A 26,601-nucleotide genomic window follows, 5' to 3' on the forward strand; every position below is an offset into this window, starting at 1 on the left:
ACGCGGTCTGCCTGTTCCTGAAGGTGATCTGGAACCTCAAACAAGCGCTGCATTTGGAGAGACAAAATGATCAGCCCAAAATTCAAAAATCCATGCTACATTCATTTAAAGACCATGTAAAGTATATGTTGCTTACCCAAAATTCACAAAGCACTCATTCTGCACTTGTCTCTATCAACTCAGTATCTAGAAAATAATCAGCCCATTCGCACTTGTCTCTATCAACTCAGATCCAGAAAATAATCAGCCCATTCTAGAGCAGGACGCTTCCTAATGACTAAATCATTTGCATCCTTGTCCTCAACCAAACCTAGGTATTCTCTCTTGAGAATGGCCCCAAGTTGAGTATTGTATTTGTAAGGGGCTTATAGTTGACACAACTAAATTGCCTATACACAAATATCGGTAGGTGTTAACTAAACTAAACTGTTCAGTAATGGAAGCTTACTGCAAGCATCAAATGTCAATGTACTCACATGTCACCGGCTGGTATAACACCTTAGCACCTTGCTGAGGTAGTATTAATTTTGTTTGGGAGCCCGCCTTCCTTCCTCTTTTTTTAGGTGGTTGTACTTGGGGAGGAGAAGCAGATTTGTTCCTTTGGGAGGCACTGCCAGTATTAGGTGTACCATAAGAAGCACTTCTTTGCTGGGCACGTATGTTGGCAGTACGATTGTTGCGTGCATGACAAAGGGCACGAGCCATGTACGGTGTGACATGTTAACTATTTCTGTGATTAAAAGATTAATATATTAGTTACCACATAATTTGTGCCGCATTGTATTAGGTCTTGTATTAGGTCCCAGAACAAACATGGAAATGTACTGACATTCAATGACCTCTGTGTGGTGGATCCACTTCGGATTTGCTTGATTAGTCATGATTAAGCCGCCTGATATGCGACTCTCGTGCCTTAACCAAGTAAACACGAAGTGCCGTCGGATTTCATCCGATTTAACCACTTGAACAGGACCGAATAGCAAACCCACACGAAGGTGAGCGGTTCCAGAGAATACAACAAGTCCCCTGAGTTACCAGATTAACCATTTAGTTTGGCCATAAAACAACATCAGAGTTTACAAGGTTCAGAAGAAAAATAACAGAAGGTAAAACAACGAGCGGAAGCTACTTCGTCGGGGTCAGACATCCCTGGTGAGGCCAACCGGGACATCAGTGATCCCTCTCATCGCCGTTCGAGGAGGGATCCCACTCAACCGTCCAACCCGGAGGGAGTTGGGGCGGCCAAGTGCCAGCAGAGGAAGGCTCAGAGGCAGCAACTTCACCTGAAAAAGAAGAGCCACAACAAGGCTGAGCTACTAAGCTCAACAAGACTTAACCGACAGGGAGTACGCTACTCCACCACTTGTAGACATGCAAGGCCTTTTGGCTGAGGGGTTTATTTGCCAAAAGCACTAGGTGTATCCCTACCTTCAAGTTTTAGCTCCGGTTCTGAGTTCATTATCCGGTCTAAGTTTGCAACCTATTCTAAGCAACCATAGAACCAACCAAAAGGTATATATAACATCATCAAGACCATGTCATCATCAGATTCCTTTATTACTTAGGGTGATATAGCGATCAAGCAATCTCAAACTGTGAGAGGCAGACGAATCGATTCGAGTTTCTTAATCATGCATGGCGAATCTAATCTCACGACATCCGCGCACCACAAGGGTCGCTTCCTGTGTCGGCCGTCCCCATCAATTCCCAGGCGCGTGTCAGGTCCAAACTTCCCTTGGCATGCAATGCTCCACAGTCCCGGTCTCTACCGTACTGTGACCGCACTTGCACCCACATGATGCACCATGCGAACCTCGTTCCAGGGACAGCAGGGGTATAAGCCACGCCCTAGTTCAATCAGGTACTAGGCTTTCCTATCCCATACTAGGTATGAGATTAGTACTTTCAAACACTTGATCACGAACACCACCACTGTCGGGCCTTAGCAAGTTTCATAGACAGACGGGGCGATCAACTGACCACCAAAGAGTTACCCAAAAACCCTGCCCCGTCCATCGTCCTTATAGTTGCAACAGAAGAGGAAACAACCAACTCCTACAACTTGCGAGTGACAGGAAATCACTCGGCTTTTACCGTTTCCTAGTTAAGCAAGGCATCTACTCGGTCCAACAGCTAGTGTTCAGATCAAGGGAGCTAAGTTATGCATCTATGGTTCCAAACAACTCCTATACGTAAATGCACAAGCATGTTAAAGAAGGCATGCGCAAGTTTGGTAAAACACAGGGGATTCATGCATCCGGGGCTTGCCTTCGAACAAGGAGGAGGGAAGCTGCTCTTCTGCTTGGGCGGTTTCGGCTTCTGGAGGCAGGAGCTCGGCTACACCTTCGTCTTCTGGCGCCGGGTGCAGCTCGTAGAAGCCGTCGGTGAGACGCAGCTCTACACGAGTGCAATGCATTGGTTAGCATTTAGACGGTTATTTCAACAGCAACACTTGCAAGTTTGAGCCTATAAACATGCGGCATGTTACAGGAGGGTGGGAAGGTTCGCTGGAGTTGGTGGAGATCAAGATATAAGGGTCGGATGGGAAGGAACTTATGATCTGACCCTTAATCTAGAGGAATAGATGTGCTAGGGGTCCTCAGACTTAACGCTGAAAAGTCCCCAAGTTTTACACATACACCCTCGGTTCAAGGAAAAAGATACAGCCGAGCCCTCGGGCGAGGCGGAGAAAGGTCGGTGGAACAGACAGGGTTGGGCGAGACGGAACCGGGGTCGGGCGGATAGGAGGGGTCGGACGAGGCGAACAAAGGGTCGGTAGCTTACCTTCGTCTTACAGATGAGGCTTGGGGTCGGGAAAGAACAGGCTTGGGCGGAAAGACTAAGGCTTAGGACAGCGGCGCGGATGTCCGGTGGTACTCTGGCGGCGGCGGTGCTTCTTGTGGACCACAAGCAAGCTCTTGTGCAGCACAGGGAGCAATGGCTGGTGGATTGGGAAAAGTGGTGTTTGAGCGGAGAGGAGAGTTCCTCAGACTTAGGCGGTGGCGCTGTGAGCACGAACAGAGAGCAAGTGGGAGGGCAGCGATGGCGAAGGGGAACTTCGGCGGGGCTCCGGCATTCCCTTTTATAGCTGCGCGGAAGAGAGAAGGGGGAGCTGCGCGAAGGCCGGGGAAAAAGTGATGGAGTGCGCTGTCGGGGCGGCGATTGAGCGACGAGGGCGGTGGAGCAGGACTTCGGGGATGACACCGGCGGTCATTGGGCACCTATGACAGGGCAGCGCAAGCGCGGGTTTGCCGGTGGTTGAGATTTGGCGGAGGCGGGCGTCGTTGTGCGGTGGATCTGATGGAAGTGACCGGGGAAACGACGCTAAAAACGAGGGCGCACAGGTGAGAAGACAGGCGGCTGCGGTCGCGCGGGCAAGCGCGGAGCAATAGATTGTCGGGGCGGAGCTCTGACAGGGCGGGAAAAGGAGCTGTCGCTGCTGTGGTCTGGGTTGGCGGAGGAGGAATCGTCGCGTAGCGAGGACCGGGGCGGCGCGACTGTGGAGGGGCGACGGAAAAGATGGGCAGCATCGGGCTCTGCAGCCGGGATCTGGCGATGTGATGATGGGCGCGGGCGGCGAGGTGCTGCAGAAAGGGTAGCAGAGGAGCTTCCGCTGCGATTGGGGAAGGGGGCGCGAGAATCCATCCGGTCGTGGCCGGCGACGAGGCGGAACGGCGGGCGGCGGAGGAGTTGAGCCACGCGGCTAGGGAACTCTGAAGCGGGCATGCAACTCGAGTGCGCCTGTCGCGGGAGATCTGGGAGAAAGATCTCGTGGGTCCACCGGTCAGTCTCGATGGTCCACGGCTCAGATTGATGGGAGACGTTGTGGGAGGACTTAGAAAGATCCGGCGGTGGGTTGGGGTCGGTGGGGTCGGAACTGGGGGAAAAACGGCGAGGGGTCGGATCACAGGGGGTCGGGACCGAGCTGGAGGTTGAGCACTTAGACTTGGTAAACTGAGATAGGGGATCAGGGACTCGGATTAAGATTAACGTGAAGGATTTTTTTTTAAACCGAGGTCGTTACACTCTGACAACAAGCAAAGAATCACACCACTGCATGATGACAATAAACATGGAAATATACTGACATTCAAAAGAAAAATACAAACAAGGTGTTATTGCATCTTTGCAATTGCACAGATTGATATGATTCCCCTCAATCTATCTCCAGATAAATCAGACCACACCAGAGCAAGTCAATGACAACAAGCAACAAACGAACATCCAACTACAAAAACTTCAGAGCACAACATCTATATTTTGAGGAAAAGACATGGATTTGTTACCTTAGCCAGATTGCAAGCAAGAAGAATGGGCCGGAGTCAAGCAAGCTACTCCAGATGTTGGCATCACGGGCTCCTCCAGATCTCCAAATGGTGTCACAGGCAAAACCGGCCTCACGAAGTCGTCCTGCACCGGTGTCACGGGCAACACCTCCGTCACGGACACATCTCCGGCTTCTCAATTTGGGGGCGGCGGTAGGGGCGGCACACACAGGGATGGGGGCAGGGCGGGGTGGGCGAGGCGGTGTGGCGTGGACGAAGGCGCGGCCGGGGGTGGGCGAGCGCCTAGGACGGAGGCGCAGTTGGGGGATTGGGGGGATGCGGGAGCTCAGTGGATGGCGGCGTGGGAGGCTGGGAAAAAAGCGAGTTGGGTGGTGGCGCCGGAGGGGAAAGGAGGGGCGCAGGGAATGAAGGGGGTATTGCTAGCTAGGGTTAAGTGTGTTGTTTTTTTATTTTCCCGCTGGACTTCCTCGCGCGCTCCAAAACTTGCTGCCTACTCAGCCCAAACTTGCCGCCTACAATTGCCGCTACTCGGCCCAAAAAATTGAGGAACAATTTTCCTGAGGGTATGGCATAATTTCCCTGAGTGTTGTGTAAAACCCATAAATTAATTCATTATTTTCCTGAGTGTACTATAATGTTTTTGTGTGTTTCCTCCTAACCGACAGAAAAATATAGATTTCCTGTACTCGTATTTCCCCGTGCGTTACGTAGAACCCGATAGAATAATGGACATTCCCTGTGTGTTTTTATAAAAATCGTCAATACAATTAATTACCCACAGGGAAAACGCAGTTTCTCTGTGTTAGGACAAAATCATCACTCCTCTATATTAGTAAGTTGTAAAACTCGACCGTTAAGGTTATATACGCTTTTAGGTATCCGCTAACTTTGATTTCTACTACATGGACTAGCCCCTGTGGATTTTATGTGCCCTTTGTGTGAATGCAACATCTATCAGAACCGATCTCGTTTCACGCCTAATTTTGAAGATACGAATCAAGAAGTCATGGTATGCAAGCAAGTGTGCTCCCTTAGAAATGCATTGTTCCCATAACCACAATAATCTAGGAGGTTCGTAGTACTAATTCAGTTTTGTCCAGTGCTTAACTAACATGCCACACGAATGATGCTACGAGATAAAAGTAACCTATAGTCCCTATGCTGCTCCACTTGGCACATAATTACGTTAATCTGTGTTTCTGGCGTGTGTTCTTGTTGCGTATAAGCGAAGATACAGCCGCGTGGATACACGCATGATCATGTTAACCAAACATGCAAATCACCTCTGGGATTTCTTCAGGAAAACCGGCATGTTACCATTTTTGCTTCCTCTTGATCGGCCATCATGAAAGAATGGCCAGAGAAGCAGCGAGAAGACACAGGCATACTACATCATTTACACCTTGCTGTTTGGCACGTACAGAAGGTCAATTCCATCGTGCAGCTCCTACAACATAGGTAGGCATCTATTCTCTGCCAAACGCAATTCTCGGCGATCTTGTTTCCATCCTGCGTTGATGGCCTTATCTTGTCTCAAACCATGCCGAAACAAAAATCACAGCAGTTTTGGCACAGCTATTATTTTTCCCATCCCAAGACGAAAACCATACACCTGCGCGCCGCATTACCGGTGGCGGTACGACGTGTGCAAACAAGGTCATTAGTCAGTGCAAATCCTGAGAGATCTCGTGTGGGGATTAGTTTGGATGCGTAGGTAGGTAAGGGGATTTGATTTGCTGAAAGAAAATGCTGCAAGTGTGAAATGCAAAGTTTGGAAGCATTGCTAACCTCTGCCGTCTCTGCCCGGCAGCCCGGGTCCTACGCGCTCTAAACAAAACGGGCACTTGAGTACGTAGTGCTGTGTGCTATCTGGACAGTTCCTTTGCTACTACTAGTATATTGCAACCATTTCCTTTCACTGGTCTGCAACCCAAGTTTATTGCAACTTGCATGAACAACGCTTATTAGCCTTTTGCTTGCATTTCAAAGATTCTTCTTATAATTGCATTCATCCAGTCCAGAGGATGAACCCTAAAAGTATGGGTGGTGTGCGCAGCTGCCAGATCGACATGACTAATTGCTTTTTAAAGTACGCCAACTACGAGCAAAAAGAATGTCCTCTGCAATGGTTGTATGTTTCCTTTCTTTTGGCGGGCTTGTTATGGTTTGTACGTATTGTAGAGGCGCACCGCAATTGACTACTATGTATACTCATCTTTTTTTTGCCCATTTACACATGCAGCTAGTACCATGCAAAGCTTACTTTAAGCCAAGATGGAGATTGATCATGTCAATTTTATTGGAAACAATCGAAATCCTCTGCGCGATCAGATCATCAGAGCTCACTCAGCTGCGCTGTACAGTGGCCTGTGGGTGTACTACATGCGTCAGTTTTCTTACAAAGACAGATCGAGGCGGGTGATAAGCGTCCAAGCTAATAGTGCTAACCCTTGCTTGAATTGGGTATTTCTTCAATAGGTAGGGAGAGAACAAAAACCGCCATCGCATGCATGCCAGCTAACCAATCCAAGCCTCCAAGCCCTTGAAGTCATGCAACAGACAAGCTCGATCGCTCACTTGCTCGCACTAATAACAAACTGCAGCCAGGTATGTAACCAAGGCTGGCGTAGGGCTGCAGGTATGTAACCAAGGCTGGCGTAGGGCTGGTTTGTTAACTACAACCGATGTCGGCACGTGGAATCCCCTCCTGCCCCGGCCTGCACACATGCAAAATCACAAAGGGAATTTTGTCTTGGCAAGAGGGGCTGCGTGGTTAATTGCTCGTTCTGTCGACACTGAGCCTATAGCTAGGCGCCTAATGCGTCGAGCCTATACTGTCGTGCATGTGTTCATAGCCGCAGATGTGTTCCCAGCCTCCTAGTCCTAGTACACATTCTCTAGGTTTTGTGTGGATGATGTTACATCACACGATTCCGTTTAGACTGCATTTGTGCATGTACACATTTCGTTAAACACAAAACAGTGACAGTAGTAGCCTAACGTGACAAACATCCGCACACAGAATTCAGAGTTGTTGTTCTGCCGGCCTGGCCGGGTCTGGCCTCGCTCGCCGTGCACCGAGGGCTTCTGAGCCACATACACTGGCTCGTGCACGCTGGCCTACTGGCAACAATCACCATTGGCTGCCGCGCCCACTTTTTCCCGGCCAACTGCGACGATAAGTCGCGTCGTGTCTGCCCCCGCAGAGCGCTGCCCGCTGGGGTTCCTGTTCCCAGCTGCGGCAGCGGCGGAACTGCCCCCGTCACTGTGCGCGCCGCACGGCCCCGAGCTTTATTCCCACGGGCGACGGCCGGGCCCCCCGTCCGTTCTAGCGGCAGTCCCTCCTGATTTGGCGAGCTCACGAGCCCGGCGAGCTGGTTCGGACGGCACGTGCTGTACTACGCGGATGCCATATCGCCGCTGCCCTCTGGCCCCGAGGTTCCCCGCAGATACCACTCATTTTGCGGCCGCCTGCTTCCGTAACCCACCGCCCGCAGCGATTCAAGGCGAGCCGGCGCGGCGCGCGCCCAAGGGGGTTTCGTTCCGTCGCGGCCGCAGCGAAGCAAGCGCGACGTGGGGGCGGACGGAGCGGACCCCGAGCCCTGAGCCCCCGCCAGGGACAGGAAGTGAAAGGGGAGGCGACGGCCAGCGCAATCCTGCCGCCGCCTAGCGCAGTAGCAGCACGTACGCGCACAGCTACAATTCCCCAGGCCGGCCCGGTCCGGTCACGGCAGCCGGCAGGGTGTCGTCGTCAAATTATTCGCTGCCTTAGAATGATGAGGCCGCGGATCGACGGCGATCGGCGCAAGCAATCATGCCGCGCGCCCCGGCATCGTTGCCCGCGCGTAGCGCGCTAGCACCTATCACCTGGGCACGTTCTATGCGCAGGTCCGGGCGTCCGGCGTCCGGCCATGCCGGCCGGCGCAGGCCGTGTCGTCGTTCTCCCTCCCCATGGATGGAAGGTAGGACCGGATCGATCGAACGGGCGATGCGAGCACGATGGCCCCGGCCAAACACCCTGATGCGTTCTTACGTGTAGCTTAGCCCCTCGTGCCTGTCGCGTCCGGGACTTTTCGCCGACGTGACATCACACCGCTGGCCACGGTAGAGCCACGTAGCAACACAATCATCGACTGGACGGGACCCTAGTCCTGCTAGGGCATTGCGATTCCATCGTGCGGTGTGCGCGTACCACGGACACGGAGGTATCATGATCTGCGGCAATGTTCCGCATATATGCTGTGCTGCTCGTGACGCAGATCCTCTGCGCCTCTCGCTGCTTGCCGGCCTGTTCTGGCACGGATTGAGATATCGTTTCCATCAATGGTGAATATAAGGCCGCGTTTGGTTCACCCTGCTTATTTTTAACACCCGTCACATCGAATATTTAGATACTAATTAGAAGTATTAAACATAGGCTATTTACAAAACCCATTACATAAGCGGAGGCTAAACGGCGAGACGAATCTATTAAGCCTAATTAGTTCATGATTTGACAATGTGTTGCTACAGTAAATATTTGCTAATGATAGATTAATGAGGCTTAATAGATTCATCTCGTCGTTTAGCCTCCATATGTGTAATGGATTTTGTAAATAGTCTACGTTTAATACTCCTAATTAGTATCTAAACATTCGATGTGACACGTGCTAAAAATAAGCAAAGAAACCAAACGCCCCTAAGGTTCCCGCGTCGTTGGTTATCCTCAGGGAATACGATGCTCTGGCAGTCCTTCCACTGAATTATCTGCGTTGCATAGGGCAGAGTTCAGACGCTCGTCAGTCATCAGCTTCATCTGTGTAGTTGACGAGCGGCTCAATGTTTGCTGCGACGATCGTATCCCTTTTCGTATCCAGAAACCCACAATTAGATTTGTGCTCATCAATCAAAACTCATCATAACGAAGGAACATCTACAAGGATAGATTTGTACACGGAAGTCCGTCCTTGGCAAAAACAAGACCGGGCACGAAAAGACGAAGGCCTAACTCAAGCGTCTCAAACTTTGGGCCGATGTATCTCTCTCAAGAACCTTATATAAGGAACGCCGGCCCATAAGCAGCGTTGGGCTGATGGGCTACGCTGCTGATAAGCCTTAACCGACGACGATGATTTGCTATTATTTTTTATTCTTTTAAAAAAATCTGGCTCGCGTGAAGTCCCCCGTCCACATTTCGAATTCGTTATCCTCAACTTGCATCCTAAAATAATAGTACATTCATATGCGATATGATGAGGGATTCAAAGCTATAGCGTCAGGTACCCAATGGAATTCATATTGACTACGCCACAGCACAAAAGAAAAGGTAGAGAAAGGGATCTGTAACACACTATTGATCGATGGAGCGTTCAACGCTTCGAAACCAACATGACTATACGTCACACTTAAAAAACGACGTCAACAGCACTCGAAGTAGTAGTTGGCAAACTGTATTTTAGATTTCACACTGCAAAGAACGATCGAGGTTATGACGGCTTCACGCCGCATGTCATCCGAAACATTCCGGGTCCGGGTTCAGCTAGTTAAGAAACCCCTGCTCCCCAAACTGAAATGGCAGCTCTGCAATCTTAGAGATGTTTGGATACGAGGTGCTAAAGTTGAGCAGGGTCACATCAGATATTCAGATGCTAATTAGGATGACTAAATATGAGCTAATTACAAAACTAATTGCACAGATGGAGTCTAATTCGGAGATAAATCTATTAAAGCTAATTAATCCATCATTAGCAAAGCAAATGGTTATTGTAGCACCACATTGTCAAATTATGAACTAATTAGGCTTAATAGATTTGTCTCGCGAATTAGACTTTATCTGTGCAATTAGTTTTGTAATTAGACTATATTTAATACTCCTAATTAGTATCAAACATCCGATGTGACAGGTGCTAAATTTTAGCGGGTATCCAACCACCCCTTTAGCTTGAGTGAGGTTAGGGATGCAGATTACCTGGGAGGCTGCGAATCAGCCAATTAACAACGACATCGACATCGAAACAGACCATGCTGACGCGGGGGAGCAGGCTGGTCGGAAAGCGATCTTATCCCAGATAAACTCGACCAATGCTTGCCATCCAGTCGCTGGCTCGCCCAACGCTTTGGGAGCCTTTCGGTCAGAAGTAGAGGTCGTCCTTGGTGTGGCGGTGGAAAACGACCACAAAAAGGTCGCGCCGCTTGCAGCCTGCGTTGGGTTAGGAAGCGCGTCCGTTTGTACCGTCTCCAGACGGTGCGAAGTGGTACGCAGCTGTGCTCACTGCGTGCCACGGAATGGACATATTCAATTCAGGTGACCTTGGCGAGACCCGGTCCTTTCAGTTTTTATTCCGAGAGCGTGATCGATCTCCGTAAGCAAACCGCATTATCAAATCACGAGCAAACTACAGGCTTATTCGTTCGTTCTTTTCATGGGGCTGTAGTATGTCACCGGCCACCGGCGAGTTGACCTCTTAAACAAGAGAATTATTGTGCAGAGGACAAGCAGCTCCGACAAAATCACAGGCATGAATATCGGAGCTCGAACTAGAGCACATCGGCATTCATCAGCATCGCCGCATCGGCACCCGGCACGATTTCACGCCTGAGCCCCGAGCCCTGACCGGGCGAGTCGAGGACACTGGCTGTCTGGCATGCACGCAAGCGTCACCCACCGGCCACCCCATCACCATCAGCCGCTGAGTCAGCGGCACCGCCACGCGGCCCCGCTCTCCACGCGCGGGCGCGGCGCCGGCGTCCCGGTCTCGCGTCCGTTACGTTGCGCGCCCGCGTAATTAAACACGTCCGGTTCCTTCAAACCTCTCTCTCCTCCCCATCCCTCAACACCACGCGACCAGATCCCACCGGCCGCCGGCGATCCACTCCTCGCCGGAGATGGCGACGGGTCGCCGCGGTACCACGGCGCCACTCCTCGTCCTGGTCCTGATTCTATCCATCGCCGCGCGGCCGTCTCTCGCCCAGCAGAGCAACGGCACGAGCGGCGGCGTGCACCACACGAAAACCGCCGGCGGGTTCACGCCGACCACGGTGATCGTGCTGGTCGTCCTCGTCTCCGCCTTCGTCGTCCTCACCCTCTTCTCCATCTACATCAACCGCTGCGCGCCGGCGCGCCCTCCCCTGCGCCGCCCGTCCCGCCACACCCCGGATCTTCAGGCCGCCGACGGAGCGGGCGGCGCCGTCTACGCGGAGCGCCGCACGCGCGTCGGTCTGGACAGGGAGACCGTGGAGTCCTTCCCAACCGCGGTCTACGGCGACGTGAAGGCGCGCGTGGCGGCCAAGTCGGGCCCGCTCGAGTGCGCTGTGTGCCTCGCCGCGTTCGAGGACCACGACGAGCTCCGGGTGCTCCCGGCATGCTGCCACGTCTTCCACCCGGACTGCATCGACCCCTGGCTCGACGGCGCCGTCACGTGCCCGCTCTGCCGCGCCGACCTCACCGTGGCCCCGCCTCCGGCCGCGCCCGCCGAGAGCTGCGACCTGACGGCGCGTCAGGGGGCGGTGCGGGAAGAACCGGACGACAACGAGGAGGAGGACGAGCGCGACGAGGCGTGCCTGGTGGCGGCGTTGACACCCGAGTCCGTCATGAGCTTCGGCGCGGCGCGGCCCCACGAGTTCCACTACCGGCGGACGCAGTCGGCCATGGACATGCCGGACCGCCACACGCTGCGGCTGCCGGAGAACGTCATGAAGGAGCTCGCCGCCGTCCGGAGGCACCGCCGGGCCGCGAGCCTCGCCGGGTACCCTGACGCGGTGGAGCGGACGCCGTGGTGGCTGGCCTCGTTCTGGCGGTCCGTGTCGTGGCAGCGGCAGGGCCGGGCGGAAACGGACGCCTCGGAGGACCACGGTGGCGGCAGCCAGCGGGTTGTCCCGATCACCGGAGCGCCGGCGGAAAGACCCAGCGGATCAGGGGCTGCTTGGGACGACAAGGAGAAATCAGCTGACTTTGGCGCATTAAACCAGGTCTGATTGATTTGCTTTTGCGTGGATGTAAGGATGATCAAGACCGTGCAAACTGTTAGATACAATCGGCATGTCTCATGCTTTCATACGGGTAGTACCAGCACCCAAAGATTAGGGTTCTAGTGTACATAATAAAACTTTCGATCTCGATCTTAATGCCTCCCAGAATTGTAAGATCCATTTTAGCGATCGAGTAATGTTCCTTAAATAGGCCATTAACAGTAGTTCATACAGTATTTGTCACTGACTCAGTGTAAAGTATCGGTGGCAAGAAATTACAGCATCGGTTACCTGGAACTCTGGAAGCCTTTGATTGCCTCCAACTGTGATATCTGGCACGAGATGGCACGACCGTCCAAAACAGAAACTAGACCGCACCGCCGGTCGCCGGAGCTTTTTTTGTTTTTTTTGGCCGGTGGTCAAAGAGAACTCCTTGAAGAATGTATTCCGTCATAAACAATGTCCGCAATAGTCGTACACGAAAGGGTCAGCTCTCAGGCGACTTTATAATCCCCGAGCTCGTGTGTGATTGCAAGATGGCGACCCATTGAACATTGGTATGACCGTATGAGCATCAAGCAGTAGCTAAAGTCATCACCGGGGTGTGGCCCCGCGCAAATTCAAACAAGGAAATGGGATGCTCCGAAAGGGAAAGAAACATTTTAGATGTAATTTTTTCACTTTACGGAAAATAATCCATTCAGCATGCTTGTACACATTTCCTTTTGGATGGGACATGCTTGCACATTGTGCTAGTGCAAAGAGCCACAGACGATGAGACGAGAAATGTTGTCGCCTAATCAGAAGACGATGATGATTAATCACAAAACTCAGTGAAGCAAGCAAAACCAACAGAGCCAAGCAAACCTCTGTCTTCATTCAGCAACAATCCATCCCGTTACATGGTTACCCTTGACTAGCTGCTTCTAGCTTCTTGTTCTTCCATTCGGCAAAAAATTGGTGACAGGCCAACACACACACGTACGATGTCAGAGAAGAGCAAAATTACGGGTGGATATTTGTACACCGGATCCTGCCATCATCACCGAACTTGCGACAGTTTGTCCATGCGCGTGCTCGCGATCATGGCCTGCAAAACAACACCACGTTCAAATCGTTAGCTCTCGACAAACGACAAGCACAAAACACTTTGCCGGAAATGTATTCTTGCAGTTTAGCCGAAAGATGCGTAATGTAGGTAGCTCACCTCCTTTTCCCAGTCGCAGCGGACCGTGATGATTGCCAGGATGAGCGTCTGGACGGCGGTTCCCCCAATCATGCCCGCCCAGATTCCCTGCGAAAACCAATTTCAGGCGGCGAAGCAATATAATGTTGGAGCTTGCACTGGTGACTGGTGGCGAGAGGGATTTGCACAGCACAGTTCGATCACAACGTACCAGCACGCCAAGGTTGAAGAGCCATCCGAGCAGGATTCCCATGGGAACGCCGATGAGGTAGTAGCAGCCGATGTTGACGTAGGCCACCATGGATTGCCAACCGGACCCAACGGCAACACCTGAAAATTTGACCCAAAAAACGAGAATGAATATTCATGTGCTCAGTACAGCTATTGGGCTGATAATTCATGTTGGAAATGGGCCTGTTTGGGCTGTAGATGTTGTCAGGCCCACATAAGAAGGTAAATGTAAAACACCACTCTTTTTTTTTTACGGACCTGAGAGGACGGGCTGTATGCTGTTGAGGAGGATGGTGAAGGCGAGAAGGACGGAGAGGTTGTCGACGGCGTCCAGCACCACGGAGCTGGAGGTGAAGATGATGGCGAACTTGTCGTGGAGGCCCATGATGAGCACCCAGAAGAAGAGCCCGATCACCAGCGAGGTGATCGACGACACGATGGTCGCGAACCTGGCGCCCTTGCCGTTGCCGGCGCCAAGCTCGTTCGCCACACGCACTCTGCAAGAATCGACCACCAAATTCGAATATTAGCTAGACGTCGGTTGTAGTGTGGTACTGTACTGAACAGCAGCCACAGACTAGACGTCGCCGGCCACAGGCTATGGCAAAGCATATATGCTCGTCTTTTCCTGAACCCCTGGGCCTTTCGTCCCCTTCCGCTGGACACTACGAGTAGAGAAGTAGAGAGCTCCAGAGCTTTGGATTCTCGAATATGCATGTTAAAAGATGGTCGCTCAATCAAAGGTGATGCCTGATGCCCCCTATCGCCACGTTTCGCGACGCAAAAATCTACATGGTCACGTACGGTTCCCGCCTTTGTTTTAATTTGAGAGCTGAGAGAGTAACTGCTACCATGAAGGAATGTCATTGCTGCCAACAAAAACAGGAGCTAGCTAGGCACGGCATGCGCGCGCGGCAGCCAGCAGGTTAGCAACCGGCCGAGCCGAGAAGAATCTAGGGACGCCGGCCGGACTCCAGCTGAGTCCCGAGGCTGGTCCCGGCGGCAGCTAGCCTGAAGCGCACAGTGTACGCAGATCGATCGCACGTCGCGATGCTGCATAGCTGGGGGCCTGGGGCACGGCAGCATGACAGTGACAACAATTGAAAAGCTATACGACGAGAACGTGGACCAGAAGATGCCGGAAGCCCCGAAGGATCGGGGGGAAAAGGGCAACTGACCGAATGATAAGAAAAGCTGTACTTACGAGACTGCACTGCTGCAGTCTGTCGACCTAATCATGCCTGATCGAGCAAATCCTACGGGGGTGCTTGGCTAAAGTTTAGTATTTAAATATTAATTATTATTATTAAATATAAACTAATTTCAAAACTAATTGTATAGGTGGAGGCTAATTCGCGAGATGAATCTATTAAGTCTAATTAGTCCATAATTTGACAATGTGATGCTACAGTAAACATGTGCTAATCATGAATTAATTAGGCTTAATAGATTCATCTCGCGAATTACCCTGTGTAATTAGTTTTATAATTAACTCATGTTTAGTCCTTCTAATTAGCCTCCGAAGATTCGATGTGACATGGATTAAACTTTAGCTCAAGGATCAAACACCCCCTAAGGCTAAACTTTAGCCCCCGTCACATCGGAGTTGATATTAATTAGGAGTATTAAATATAGGCTAATTACAAAATTAATAGCACAGATGGAGGCTAATTCGCGAGATAAATTTATTAAGCCTAATTAATCCATGATTTGACAATGTGGTGCTAAAGTAACCATTTGCTAATGATGGATTAATTATGTTTAATAGATTCGTCTCGCGAATTAGCTAAGGGTTTCTGCAGTTAGTTTTATAATTAACTCATGTTTAGTCCTCCTAATTAGTATCCGAACATTCGATGTAACAAGGGCTAAACTTTAACCAAGAATCCAAATACGCCATTTTGATGCCGGAATAGTATGTAAATGAGTAACAATTATCGCCCATCACGAATTCCATTACTCTCTTGGAAAGTTGGAAATGAGACAACAGAAGTTGTTACTAAAAATAGTTGTACTGTTCTACTGCAGTATGTTATATGTATAATGCTGTAGAAATAGTAATGCTAGATACTTCCTCTGTTCCTCCGTTTCAAATTGTAGGTCGTTTTAACTTTTCTAGTTTAATAGATATTATTATGCACCTGAACTATGGAATACTCCTATGTTTTCGCAATATTTTCTTAAAAAATATTTTTTTCGAAAAGGAGTCTTAGAAAATATCTACGGCCAGAGAAAAAGGAAATTTGCCTTCCAGGGTGCACCATGCCCCAGTATATACGAAATGTTTACAAAGATTAACTTACCCGGTGCCTGCGAAGAATGCCAGCGGAATCATCATCTCCCACCCGTTAATTGTCATGCTGCGTTCACACAAGAAAAAGGGAATGATCATACGTTGTCAGATGAAACCATTGTAATAACTGCATAGCGGGTAATTTGGGGAGGTACTAGCTAGAAACAAGAGAACGATCGATTAGTTACCAGATGGAGAGCGCATCGACTGCAATAGCCGCGTTCTTGAGGTTTCCGGTCAGCAAGATGAGGATCCTGTAGTACCAGTTCTCCAAGCTGCAGGCGTAAAATGCCGTAAGCCCACAGTTGAGGCCCAATGGGCGACATCACAGACATGTTCAACGCGAGGTATCAGTAGACGTACGTACCAGAGCATGACGCCCGACGCGGAGGAGAGCTTGAGGAACTCCCACATGCCGGCGAACGCCTCGACCGAGAACCCGTGCCACGTCTCCGGGCACCCTCCGCAGGAGACGTAGGCGAAGAGCATGGTGGCGGTGGCCCACCAGGAGAAGTTGAGCGTGAGCGCAATGCCGACGAGGCCGAACTGGAACCTGGAGACGAGGAGCCAGCTGACGAGGACGTGGACGGCGAGCGCGACGGCGGAGGCGGCGGCGTTTACGAAGTTCTTCATCTGGCACTGCAGGAAGCGCTGCAGCGGGAAGAGGATGGCGAAGGAGAAGTGGAGCGGGATGAACCACACCGAGACCCGGCCGGCCATCGCCGACAGCGCCGGCGACTGCCCCGTCAGGAGGAGCACGTCCTCGGCGAAGAAGTACATGGGCAGGAGGAGCACCGCGCACAGGAGGAGCACGATCCAGGAGCGCTGCATGTACACCCCCATCATGTGGAACTTCTTGGCGCCGAACGCCTGCCCGCACAGCGTCTCCAGCGCGCTCGCCATGCCCAGCTGCATGGTCACAAGCATTGTTCATCAGCTACTTATTTCTTTTTTTTGGAAAAAACTTAATGCAGAGAGATTTCTTTTTTCCGGCGGGTTCGCTCCCGGTGGACTCGTTGGACACTCCCTGGCACCGAAAGGCACCAGCTAGCACTCCCGTGGTCCTCGTTTGGGGACCGAGACGATTGCGATCACAGATTACAGAATCAATTTTCTGTTGCGCTAGTACAATTTGGTAGGGTAGGTCATACTGGTCAGTAGGAACATATGCTTCGGGAATACCGCACGCGTTGGATGTTCATCAACACCGAACTGACCGAAGGGGAAGAAACTACGCATCGACCATACCCACCATCTAGGCAAAAAGATGAACTTAATTTGCTGATCCACAACGAAAATACGCAAATTTCCATCTAATCGAAACTACGCACAGCTGACACACCAAACCCGTTGGAAACTTGGAATGGCAACTGCCCCGTGATCTTTCATCTATCGCCAGTTCATTCGTGCCGAGATAAGCCTAGAACTGACGCTCGACAAAGTGTAGTGCCTAACACCACTAAGAAAAACCCTATGGTATGGTATGGCTAAATTACGTCCAAGTCAGGTGATAACGGCAAAATTAAATCAGCTTTCTGTCGATTCATCCACTGACGAATGCAGCTAAAAGTTGAGGAACCTGTGCGAGTCCAGTAATGGATGCGAATCCTAAACAGCAGGAGCAGCGATGGCAGCTGCTGCTGGCCACTCAGCGGCGCTCGCAGTGTTTCCTTTCTTTACTTGTCTATCGACGCGTGCGAACAAGAAGAGAAAGGAAAGTTCAGTACGCTGTCTGGAAGGATCCTTCCCTGTCATGTCATCCCAAGCAGATCGCAATCCAAGTAGCGGGAATGGAATGGATTCGTCCACTCACCGGTCGGTTTGGCGTCACAGTTCGAATCTGAATACTGGTACTATCTTGAGAGGTTGAAGGATTACCACAAGAGAGCAAGTGCATTTGATTTTTTTTTTATGAATTGATGCGTCGCCTGGGAAAAAAACTCAGCCGTAGCTTTATTTCTGGCTGTAGGTCAGTTACAGTAGTTTGGTTTCCTTTTATCGACGACACGTATGGTATGGATGGATGCGTGTAGTACAGCCGAGATAGCGGCAGCTGGGATACGTAGTAAATGCATGCACCGTGTAAATGAAGTAGTCCGGACCAGTTAGCTGCTAGTGTTCGGGGGAAAAACACAAGAAAACAAAAACGAAAACGAAAAAAACTAGAAGTAGATAGTGCTAGCGTATAGCTTAGAGCTCGATCTAGACTCTGCGATCCTCTTGTAGAGTGCACACACGAAACGACGATCGACGCACATGTCCCACGCATGCTATCAGATCAGGAAAACTTGTGCCACACTATTGTCTTTAGGGGGAAAAAGGGGGAACCTTGGCTGCCTTGCCGAAGAGAATGCGGAGCGGATCGATTGCAGGATTGGCCGGGCGGAACTTGGGACGGGCGGCGAGGAAGGAAGGCAGGCAGGTAGCGGGGGCGGCGTGCACGTACGTACCATTAGGCCGAAGTTGAAGCCGACGACGACGGTGTTGGCGATGGAGATGGCGGCGAGCTCGAGGTCGCCGAGGTGCCCCGCGAAGGCTTGCGTGATGACGTTCATGCTGTAGGTGACGACGCGGCTGAAGATGGCGGGGGCCACGATCACCCACAGCTTCCCCGACTCCTCCCATACCCTCCGCCCGAGCGGCTTGTCGTCGCTGGCCGCCGCCACCTGCCAGTCCTCCTTCCTCACGTCGGCGTTCAGCAGCGACACCCGGCGCGCCTCCTCCTCGTCATCCCCTCTCTGCTTGCCGCCCGTGGCCATCGTATCAATCCAAGCCTCTTGGTTATTCGATCTCTCTACCTCTCCAAATGCTTTCTGATGTGAAGGCAGTTAGAGGAGGACTCTTGTCGGTCTGGCTCTCTCCGAAGTGGAGCGTGAGAGACCGGCCTGGTTTTAATAGGCAGGACAGGAGGCGTTGGGAGTTGCGTGGCTGTGTTGGTGAGTCCAGCCTCGCCGGAGCCAACGTCAGCGACGACGGAAGCAAAGACGGTAGCGAAGATGGGTGTGTATACCAGGGACAGGGACGAGCCGCGCGCGCCCGGGCGTCTCGGGAACGCGTGGTTGTTGCGCGCGAGCTTTTCCCCGTAGCGTTGGGCGCTCCCGCCGCCTAGGCTGCTCGCGCGGCGCCGCGGCGGCCAGCTACTATACCCATGAATCATTTCGCTGCCGGCTCGCTGTTCTCACCTCCTAAAACTAAACGAGATCCACGGGGCCTGGCCGCCTACCGAACACGACGGATCCGCTCCGTGACACGCCCCACCAGAACCTGATCTCCCACGACGACGCGCATCCAGCGCCCGTACGTGTGATCGTGTGTCCCAGGACAGGTACATATTGTATCGTGTCGTGCTACACGCCTACATGCGACGACGAGCCCACGGCCTGGCGCAACCATACACGGCGCAGCCTGTGCGCGCGCAGCAGCCAGATAAAAAAAAAAAAGCGATTTCGGCAGCCACACTGAAACTTCCAACCCGTCGCTATCTGCGTGTACGGACGGACGAACGTGCCCAAATATCGTGGAGGTCCAGGTCCTTTTGGAAGGAGTAATTAGCGTAGCACCCACGGGATTAGTACCAACCGATCGCTTTTGCAGTAGGAACAGGGACCAATGCTTGCAGGCTTTGCAGCGGATTCAGATTATACCATGGATGCGGAGCGGAGTAGGACTGTGACGACTGTCACGTGCTCGTCTTCAGATCACAAAGCAAATTGGAAAAAAAGAATTCTCAATCCGGACACCAACTGTGTGTGTGTATATCAGGACAGAGATCACATGTGTCACTCATGGGATGCTATATATCGACTGCCATTTTCTCTCTCTAAGAGCTTTTTTTTATAAAGATTCTCTAAGAGCTTGTATCAGATGAAACAATGATCCACTTGTTAATACAAGTTCTAGTTGTCGCTTATGTGGATATTCCAAGCATACATCCAAGCCATGGTTTAAAAAAAAGTGTCTCTTGAATCTTGATTCGTACTATAGGCTAGGTAAACAGGACCAACAATTGTCATCTTTGGGTAAATTTCAGGTGAAATTTTCTCTCCATTTTTTCACTTTATAGCTCCACCTTATTCGCCAGGTGCTTTGGAATTCCAAATTCTAAACTCAAATGAAGTGAAATGACACGGTAATAATAATACTTGCTCCACTAGCTTGCTGCTCATGTGGAAAAATCAAAGCATCCGTCAAAGTCGTAGTCAAAAGGACTCCCATCATCATGTATGATGATATTGCGTTTGTGTGTTGATGTGATTGATAAACTAGCTTATCTAGCCCCGATATTTGCATTAATACAAGTCTAATTTCGCCAAAAAGACAGTTTTCCACTCATTTTACAACTGTAAGTGGTGCCTTGACCCGACAAAATAAATGGTGCCTAAAAGAGCACCAACGATTTGACATAATTCCTTTTTTAAAAAAGAAAAGCTCCAAGAGAATTCTAAGAGTATATTAATTCTTATGCTACTTATTAGTTAAGGGTAACTGGATCCGAAACTCAACAAAAACTTGCTATTAATAATGTGCCCTCTTAAAAGGGCAACTAGTACATATAAAGTGCTAGTCCTATGCAATCAAATTGATGTAATTGGATAATGCTAGTGCCGAACTCCTAAAAACCCGGGGCACTTGTACACGGAAGGAATCCGTATTTTTTTGAAAATGTATTTCACTTATATATACATGTACTAAAGGCAGGCCGCCGAGGTGTACGTAGCATGGGGCCGAAGTTGAAGCCAACGACGACGAAGTTGGCGATGGTGACGGCGGCGAGCTCGAGGTCGCCGAGGTGGCCGGCGAAGGCTTGCGTGATGATGTTCATGGTGTATGTAGCCATGCGGTCGAAGATGGCTGGCCCCACGATCACCCACAGCTTCCTCGACTCCGCCCACACGCTGCTCCACAGTTTGCTCTACGACCCGCGGCCGCCTCCCGTTCCCCCCTGGTCACGTCGCCGTTCAGCAGCGCCACCGTGCTGCAGCTGCTGCTGTCCTCCTCCCAGCATCTTCCTTCTCTCTGACTATGGTGATCCATGGCGAGACGGCCAGAACCCCCCTCTCCCTCTCTCCCTCCCCTGCCCTGCTACGCTTTCTTTGGTTCTTGTCGAGGTGTTAGTGGAGAGGGGAGTGGAGAGTGGACAGGACGGGCGAGCTGCCCGGCTTTTAATAGAGGAGCTAGCTAGGTAGAGGCGGATTAACGGGCAGGGGCGGCTGGCTGATCGGGCGGCGGACGTGGCAGCAGTCGCCAGCGAATCCGACAAGCCGCGCGTGGTTGAACTGCTGTATTCACGCACTCCCGCTGGTACGCTCGCGCGCTGCCTATTCGTGCTCAACCGCCGGACACTTCCGTTCTGCTTGGTGAACCACCGGGCCTTTGGGAAGAAAGTCTCGTCAGCACTATGCATGACGTGCATAACTGCAAACGGCTGGGAATCTGAAAAATCAAGGTAGGATGCTAGTCATTTGGAGCGTCAATCTCTCAGAGCCACATCTGCACCTACCCCGGCCCGAGCAGCAACTTGAGGCAGACACGGATGACAAATGCTATATATATGCATGGTTGGTGCCATTTCAAGATCTGAATGATCAGGTCAGCAGTGGTAGAAAACTGAGCATTAGTTCCGGTTGTTAGAGCTCAAATCTACCAAAAATTCATCGGAGATAAATTTTTGAAGACGAAATGGGGTCTTTAGTCCCAGGTCATTCACCCGGGACTAAAGACCCGCTTTAGTCCCGTTGGTGTTACCAATCGGAACTAAAAGATTTTGAAAAAATAAAAAAATATCCACAACGCCCCACACTCGTCGTCCTGCCTTCTCCCGCCCGCCATGCCAGCTCACCCACGCCGCCGCCAGAGGCCCGGCCGCCCGCGCCCGCTCGCCGCCTGTGCCTCGAGATAAGGACCTGCCCCTGGAGATAGAGATAGGAGAAGAGATAAGATAGAAATGGAGAGGAGGAGAGAAGAAGACAAAGGTGTGGAGAGAGAGGGGAGGCCGCGTGAAAGGGTTTTGTCTCGGTTGAAAATACCAACCAAGACAAAAGGCTCCCCCTTTTGTCCCGGTTGGTAATTCCAACTGGAACAAAAGGGGAGGCATTCCAACTAAGATAAAAGGGAGGGCGTTGGTGTAATTTTTTATAGTCGTTATAACCGGAACTAAAGCTCCCCCACGCTGGTCGTCGGTGGTACATTTTTGACCCGAGGCTAAAGCTACTTTAGTCATGGTCCAATATTAATCGGGACTAAAAGGATTAGATGGAAGGTTAGTTGCAGGACGGCATACTCAGGTATAGCAGCCAGCAGTACAAACACTTCCCTGGCGAAAGGGAAAGCCGAAATCGCAGGAAGTGCTTTTCAGTGCCCGTTTGCAGTTTGAAGCATTTGGAAAGAGCCCAATGCACTATTATTCAATCAGCGCTCTCCACAGGACAGGAGCTGACTGAGTGCATTCTGCAGGAGGCCGAGCTGTGGATCCTTGCAGGCGCTAGGCGCTTAGGTAGTCTCCAGCATGAGTAGTAGCAGTCTAATTAAATGAGGCCAACAGCCAATGGGTTCTCTGCATGCATACTGAGTGTGCACGGGTGTGGCCTGAGCTTGATCTCCGCCGAGTTTAATACAACGATGCACAGCTTTCCTAGAAAAAAAATACCCGCTTGCAGCCGACGAGGACAATGACATTACATGCGACGAGTTGTGACCGATCACTTGGGCTCTAGATTCTACCTACACTTCATAGTATCAACCTGAGAGTCTAGATCAGTAGTTTCTTTTTTCTGTTTGAATAACCAGCAGCTGATGGGATGGACCGTATGTACAGTAAATAAAGCCATGAACCCATCACTGGAACTAAGCCGAAAGGGAGAGAAACACTTCAGATTTTTTTTCCTTTTTTTTTTATATGGAAGCGAATCCATTCGGCATGCTTGTACATTTCTCTTGCATGGGAAATGCTAGCTTGCACGGTACTAGTGTGTGCAAAGACGTGAAATGTTCTCGCCTATGCAGAAAGACGAAGACTACGAAACTCAGTGAAACGGACCTCCGGCTTCATGCTGGCAACGGTCCATCTCGTTAAATGCTACCCTTGAGCTTCTTCTTCGTTCTTCTCCCATGCGGCAAAATATGGTGACACACGTACTACCCCAGAGAAAAAAAAATGAAATTTCGCCATCAACTAACTTCCGGTTCCGACAGGTTCTCCATGCGCGTGCTCGCGATGAGGGCCTGCATGCAAACGACAGCCCACGTCAGATCCAAATCGTTAGCTCTCGATCCACAAGCAACAGGCACAAAACTTTTGGTTTAGCTCACCTCCTTTTCCCAGTCGCAGCGGACCGTGATGATTGCCAGGATGAGCGTCTGGACGGCGGTTCCGCCGATCATGCCCGCCCAGATTCCCTGCGAAAACCAATTTCAGGCGGCGAAGCAATATAATGTTGGAGCTTGCACAGGTGACTGGCGGCGAGAGGGATTTGCACAGCATAGTTCGATCACAACGTACCAGCACGCCAAGGTTGAAGAGCCATCCGAGCAGGATGCCCATGGGAATGCCGATGAGGTAGTAGCTGCCGATGTTGACGTAGGCCACCATGGATTGCCAACCCGACCCAACGGCAACACCTGAATTGAATGAACTGGGTCAGTCAGTACAGCCATCCTATCGGGCCGGGCCAATAGTCATATGTATCTTATGGGCTGTAATATGGGAGTGTTTATAAGGAAGATAGCTGACCTGAGAGGACGGGCTGGATGCTGTTGAGGAGGATGGTCAAGGCCAGAAGAACGGAGAGGTGGTCGACGGCGGCCAGCACGACGTTGCTGGAGGTGAAGATGATGGCGAACTTGTGGTGGAGAACCATGACGAGCACCCAGAAGAAGAGCCCGATCACCAGCGAGGTAATCGATGACACGATGGTCGCGAACCTGGCACCCTTGCCGTTGCCGGCGCCGAGCTCGTTCGCCACACGCACTCTGCAAGAATACAATCGACCACCAAATCTCCTCAACATTGCGCATGCATGCATGCATAATACGAAATGTATGTGTACCAAAGAGAATAAACATACCCACTGCCTGCGAAGAACGCAAGGGGAATCATCATCTCCCACCCGTTAATCGTCATGCTGTATGCACACAACAAATTAAAAAAGATTCGTTCTCAGATGAAACATATCCTGTAGTGGCTACTTTTACTTTGGTGAGGTAAAAAAAAAAGCAAAATTGATAGGTCAATTACGTACCAGATGGAGAGTGCATCCACTGCAATAGCCGCGTCCGGGAGGTTTCCTGTCAGCAAGACGAGGATCCTATAGTACCAGTTCTCCAAGCTGGATGCCAACGTCAGATTATCAGTACGTGATGGAGCACATGCAGCACGTAGACGACGTACTACACGTACCACAGCATGACGCCCGATGCGGAGGAGAGCTTGAGGAAATCCCACATGCCGGTGAAGGCCTCGAGGGAGAAACCGTGCCACGTCTCCGGGCACCCACCGCAGGAGACGTAGGCGTAGAGCATGGCGGCGGTGGCCCACCACGAGAAGTTGAGCGTGAGCGCGATGCCGACGAGCCCGAACTGGAACTTGGAGATGAAGAGCCAGCTGACGAAGAGGTGGATGGCGAGCGCGACCCCGGATGCGGCGGCGCTGATTAAGTTCTTCATCTGGCACTGCAGGAACCGCTGCAGCGGGAAGAGGAAGGCGAAGGAGAAGTGGAGCGGGATGAACCACACGGAGACCCGGCCGGTCATCGCCGACAGCTCCGGCGACTGCCCCGTCAGTAGGAGCACGTCCTCGGCGAAGAAGTACATGGGCAGGAGGAGCACCGCGCACAGGAGGAGCACGATCCAGGAGCGCTGCATGTACACCCCCATCATGTGGAACTTCTTGGCGCCGAACGCCTGCCCGCACAGCGTCTCCAGCGCGCTCGCCATGCCCAGCTGCAGGGTGACGTGCATGCAATGGGTTGTTAATTCTTCAGCCATGTGGCGCCACGTCAGTCAGACACGACATACAATATGATAATAACCATTTCCTTTTTCTTTCTTTCCTTACAAAACTTATTATTAACGATGAAGAGATGTGGAGAGGAGACCACGAGCAAGAAAAGTTCCTGAGATGCCTACGCAGATGTGAAACCCGACGAGTGGAGAGGATTCGTCCAATGGAAGCTCCTGGTTCAGTGGAAGAACCAATGCAAAACTCGGTTAGTAGCCGGCCTGTAGTACGCTCCTGGCCTGACGTCGAAAGGCACGGAAAGGATCAGCCGATCGAGCAGCCTCACTCCCGTGTTCCTCGTTTGGGGACCCACATGAAGCTATTGGGGTTACAGAATCAAATTTTCTGTGGCGCCAGTACAAAGGGCATCCAGTTCGGGAATGCCGACCGACCAATGGGGAAAACTACGTAGTTTCGACGTTAAACAAAAATCCTATGGTATGGCTAAATTTTGCCCAAGTCAGGTGATAACAACATAATCAGCTTTCTGTCGATTCGTCCACTACTCCACTGAAGTTAAGATCCTAAAAGTTGAGGAGCCGTGGTAGCCACCGCTGTGCGAGGCCGATATGCGAATCCTAAACAGCAGGCGCAGCGATGGCAGCAGCTGCCGGCCACTCAGCTTGTATTTCAGCATAGTACATCGGCGGCGGTCGCAGTTTCCTTTCTCTAATGATGACCTGCCACTGCCTGGAAGGGGATCCCTGCTATCTCATGTCACCCCACGCAGATCGCAATCCCATGTAGCGGAAATGGACTCATCCACGCACCGTTCGGTTTGGCTTTGCGTCCGGATCTATAATTAATACTATCTCGAGAGCGGTGAGCTTGAAGAATGATTACCAGAAGAAAGCAAGTGCATTTGATATTTTGATGAGGTTATGCATCACCTGGGAATTGAAAAAAACACAGGCGTGTCTCTTTTTCAGGAGTTGAAAAAACACAGGCGAGAAAATCTTCGAACGTTATTATTGGACGACGACGGTCGACGGACGCCGAGGAACGAAGGTTATTGGTAGCGGTGGCGACGTAGGTGTACGTACGTACCATGAGGCCGAAGTTGAAGCCGACGATGACGGTGTTGGCGATGGAGATGGCGGCGAGCTCGAGGTCGCCGAGGTGGCCCGCGAAGGCCTGCGTGATGACGTTCATGCTGAAGGTGGCGATGCGGCTGAAGATGGCGGGCGCCACGATCTCCCACAGCAGCCTCGACTCCTCCAACACCATCCGCCCGAGCGGCTTGTCGTCGTCGCTGCCGGCCGCCGCCACCTGCCACTCCTTCCGGACGTCGGCGTTCAGCAGCGCCTCCCGGCGGGACGCGTCATCGTCCCCTCGCTTCTTGTCCGTAGCCATCGTGTCGATGCAATCAATCGAAGCCTCTCCCTCTCCAAATTGGTTAATGTTTTCCGCCTCCACGGAGACGCTAGCTAGCAGCTCTCCGAATGTGTTTTGAAGAAGGCGGGGAGAGTAGGGGAGGGCTCCCTTGTCGTCGATCGGTCTGTGGCTTTCTCTCCGAATTGGAGCGGCTTTTAATAGGGCAGAGGACGTTGGGAGTTGGTTGGCTGTGTTGGTGAGTCCAGGCTTGCCTGAGCCAGCGTCAGCGACGACGACGACGGAAGGACGGAAATTAAACGAGCGTTTCGGCACGTGATGTTCCTCTCCC

General features: G+C 51.5%; 3 protein-coding genes across 3 annotated transcripts; 1 reads left to right on the top strand and 2 right to left on the bottom strand.

Annotated features, from left to right (window-relative positions):
• The first annotated feature begins 10,842 nt into the window (after nucleotides 1-10,842).
• On the top strand, nucleotides 10,843-12,530 carry LOC101786332 (E3 ubiquitin-protein ligase Os03g0188200). The gene has a single exon (XM_004985353.3). The coding sequence runs from the start codon at nucleotides 11,151-11,153 to the stop codon at nucleotides 12,237-12,239; it is 1,089 nt and encodes a 362-aa protein (XP_004985410.1). The 5' UTR covers nucleotides 10,843-11,150; the 3' UTR covers nucleotides 12,240-12,530.
• A 352-nt stretch (nucleotides 12,531-12,882) lies between these two features.
• On the bottom strand, nucleotides 12,883-19,011 carry LOC101786721 (protein DETOXIFICATION 27). The gene is made up of 8 exons (XM_004985355.4): nucleotides 18,394-19,011; nucleotides 16,311-16,852; nucleotides 16,132-16,218; nucleotides 15,954-16,010; nucleotides 13,909-14,147; nucleotides 13,631-13,749; nucleotides 13,441-13,527; nucleotides 12,883-13,323 (listed from the first exon to the last, which is right to left on the bottom strand). The coding sequence occupies exons 1-8, from the start codon at nucleotides 18,700-18,702 to the stop codon at nucleotides 13,276-13,278; spliced, it is 1,488 nt and encodes a 495-aa protein (XP_004985412.1). The 5' UTR covers nucleotides 18,703-19,011; the 3' UTR covers nucleotides 12,883-13,275.
• Nucleotides 19,012-22,689: 3,678 nt separating this feature from the next.
• Nucleotides 22,690-26,601, bottom strand: LOC101752848 (protein DETOXIFICATION 27). The gene is made up of 8 exons (XM_004985356.2): nucleotides 25,986-26,601; nucleotides 24,339-24,880; nucleotides 24,181-24,267; nucleotides 24,007-24,063; nucleotides 23,673-23,911; nucleotides 23,442-23,560; nucleotides 23,252-23,338; nucleotides 22,690-23,164 (listed from the first exon to the last, which is right to left on the bottom strand). Exons 1-8 carry the CDS (start codon nucleotides 26,289-26,291, stop codon nucleotides 23,111-23,113), a joined length of 1,491 nt encoding a protein of 496 aa, XP_004985413.1. The 5' UTR covers nucleotides 26,292-26,601; the 3' UTR covers nucleotides 22,690-23,110.

Source organism: Setaria italica, chromosome IX (genome assembly GCF_000263155.2).
Source record: "Setaria italica strain Yugu1 chromosome IX, Setaria_italica_v2.0, whole genome shotgun sequence".
Lineage (NCBI taxonomy): Eukaryota > Viridiplantae > Streptophyta > Magnoliopsida > Poales > Poaceae > Setaria > Setaria italica.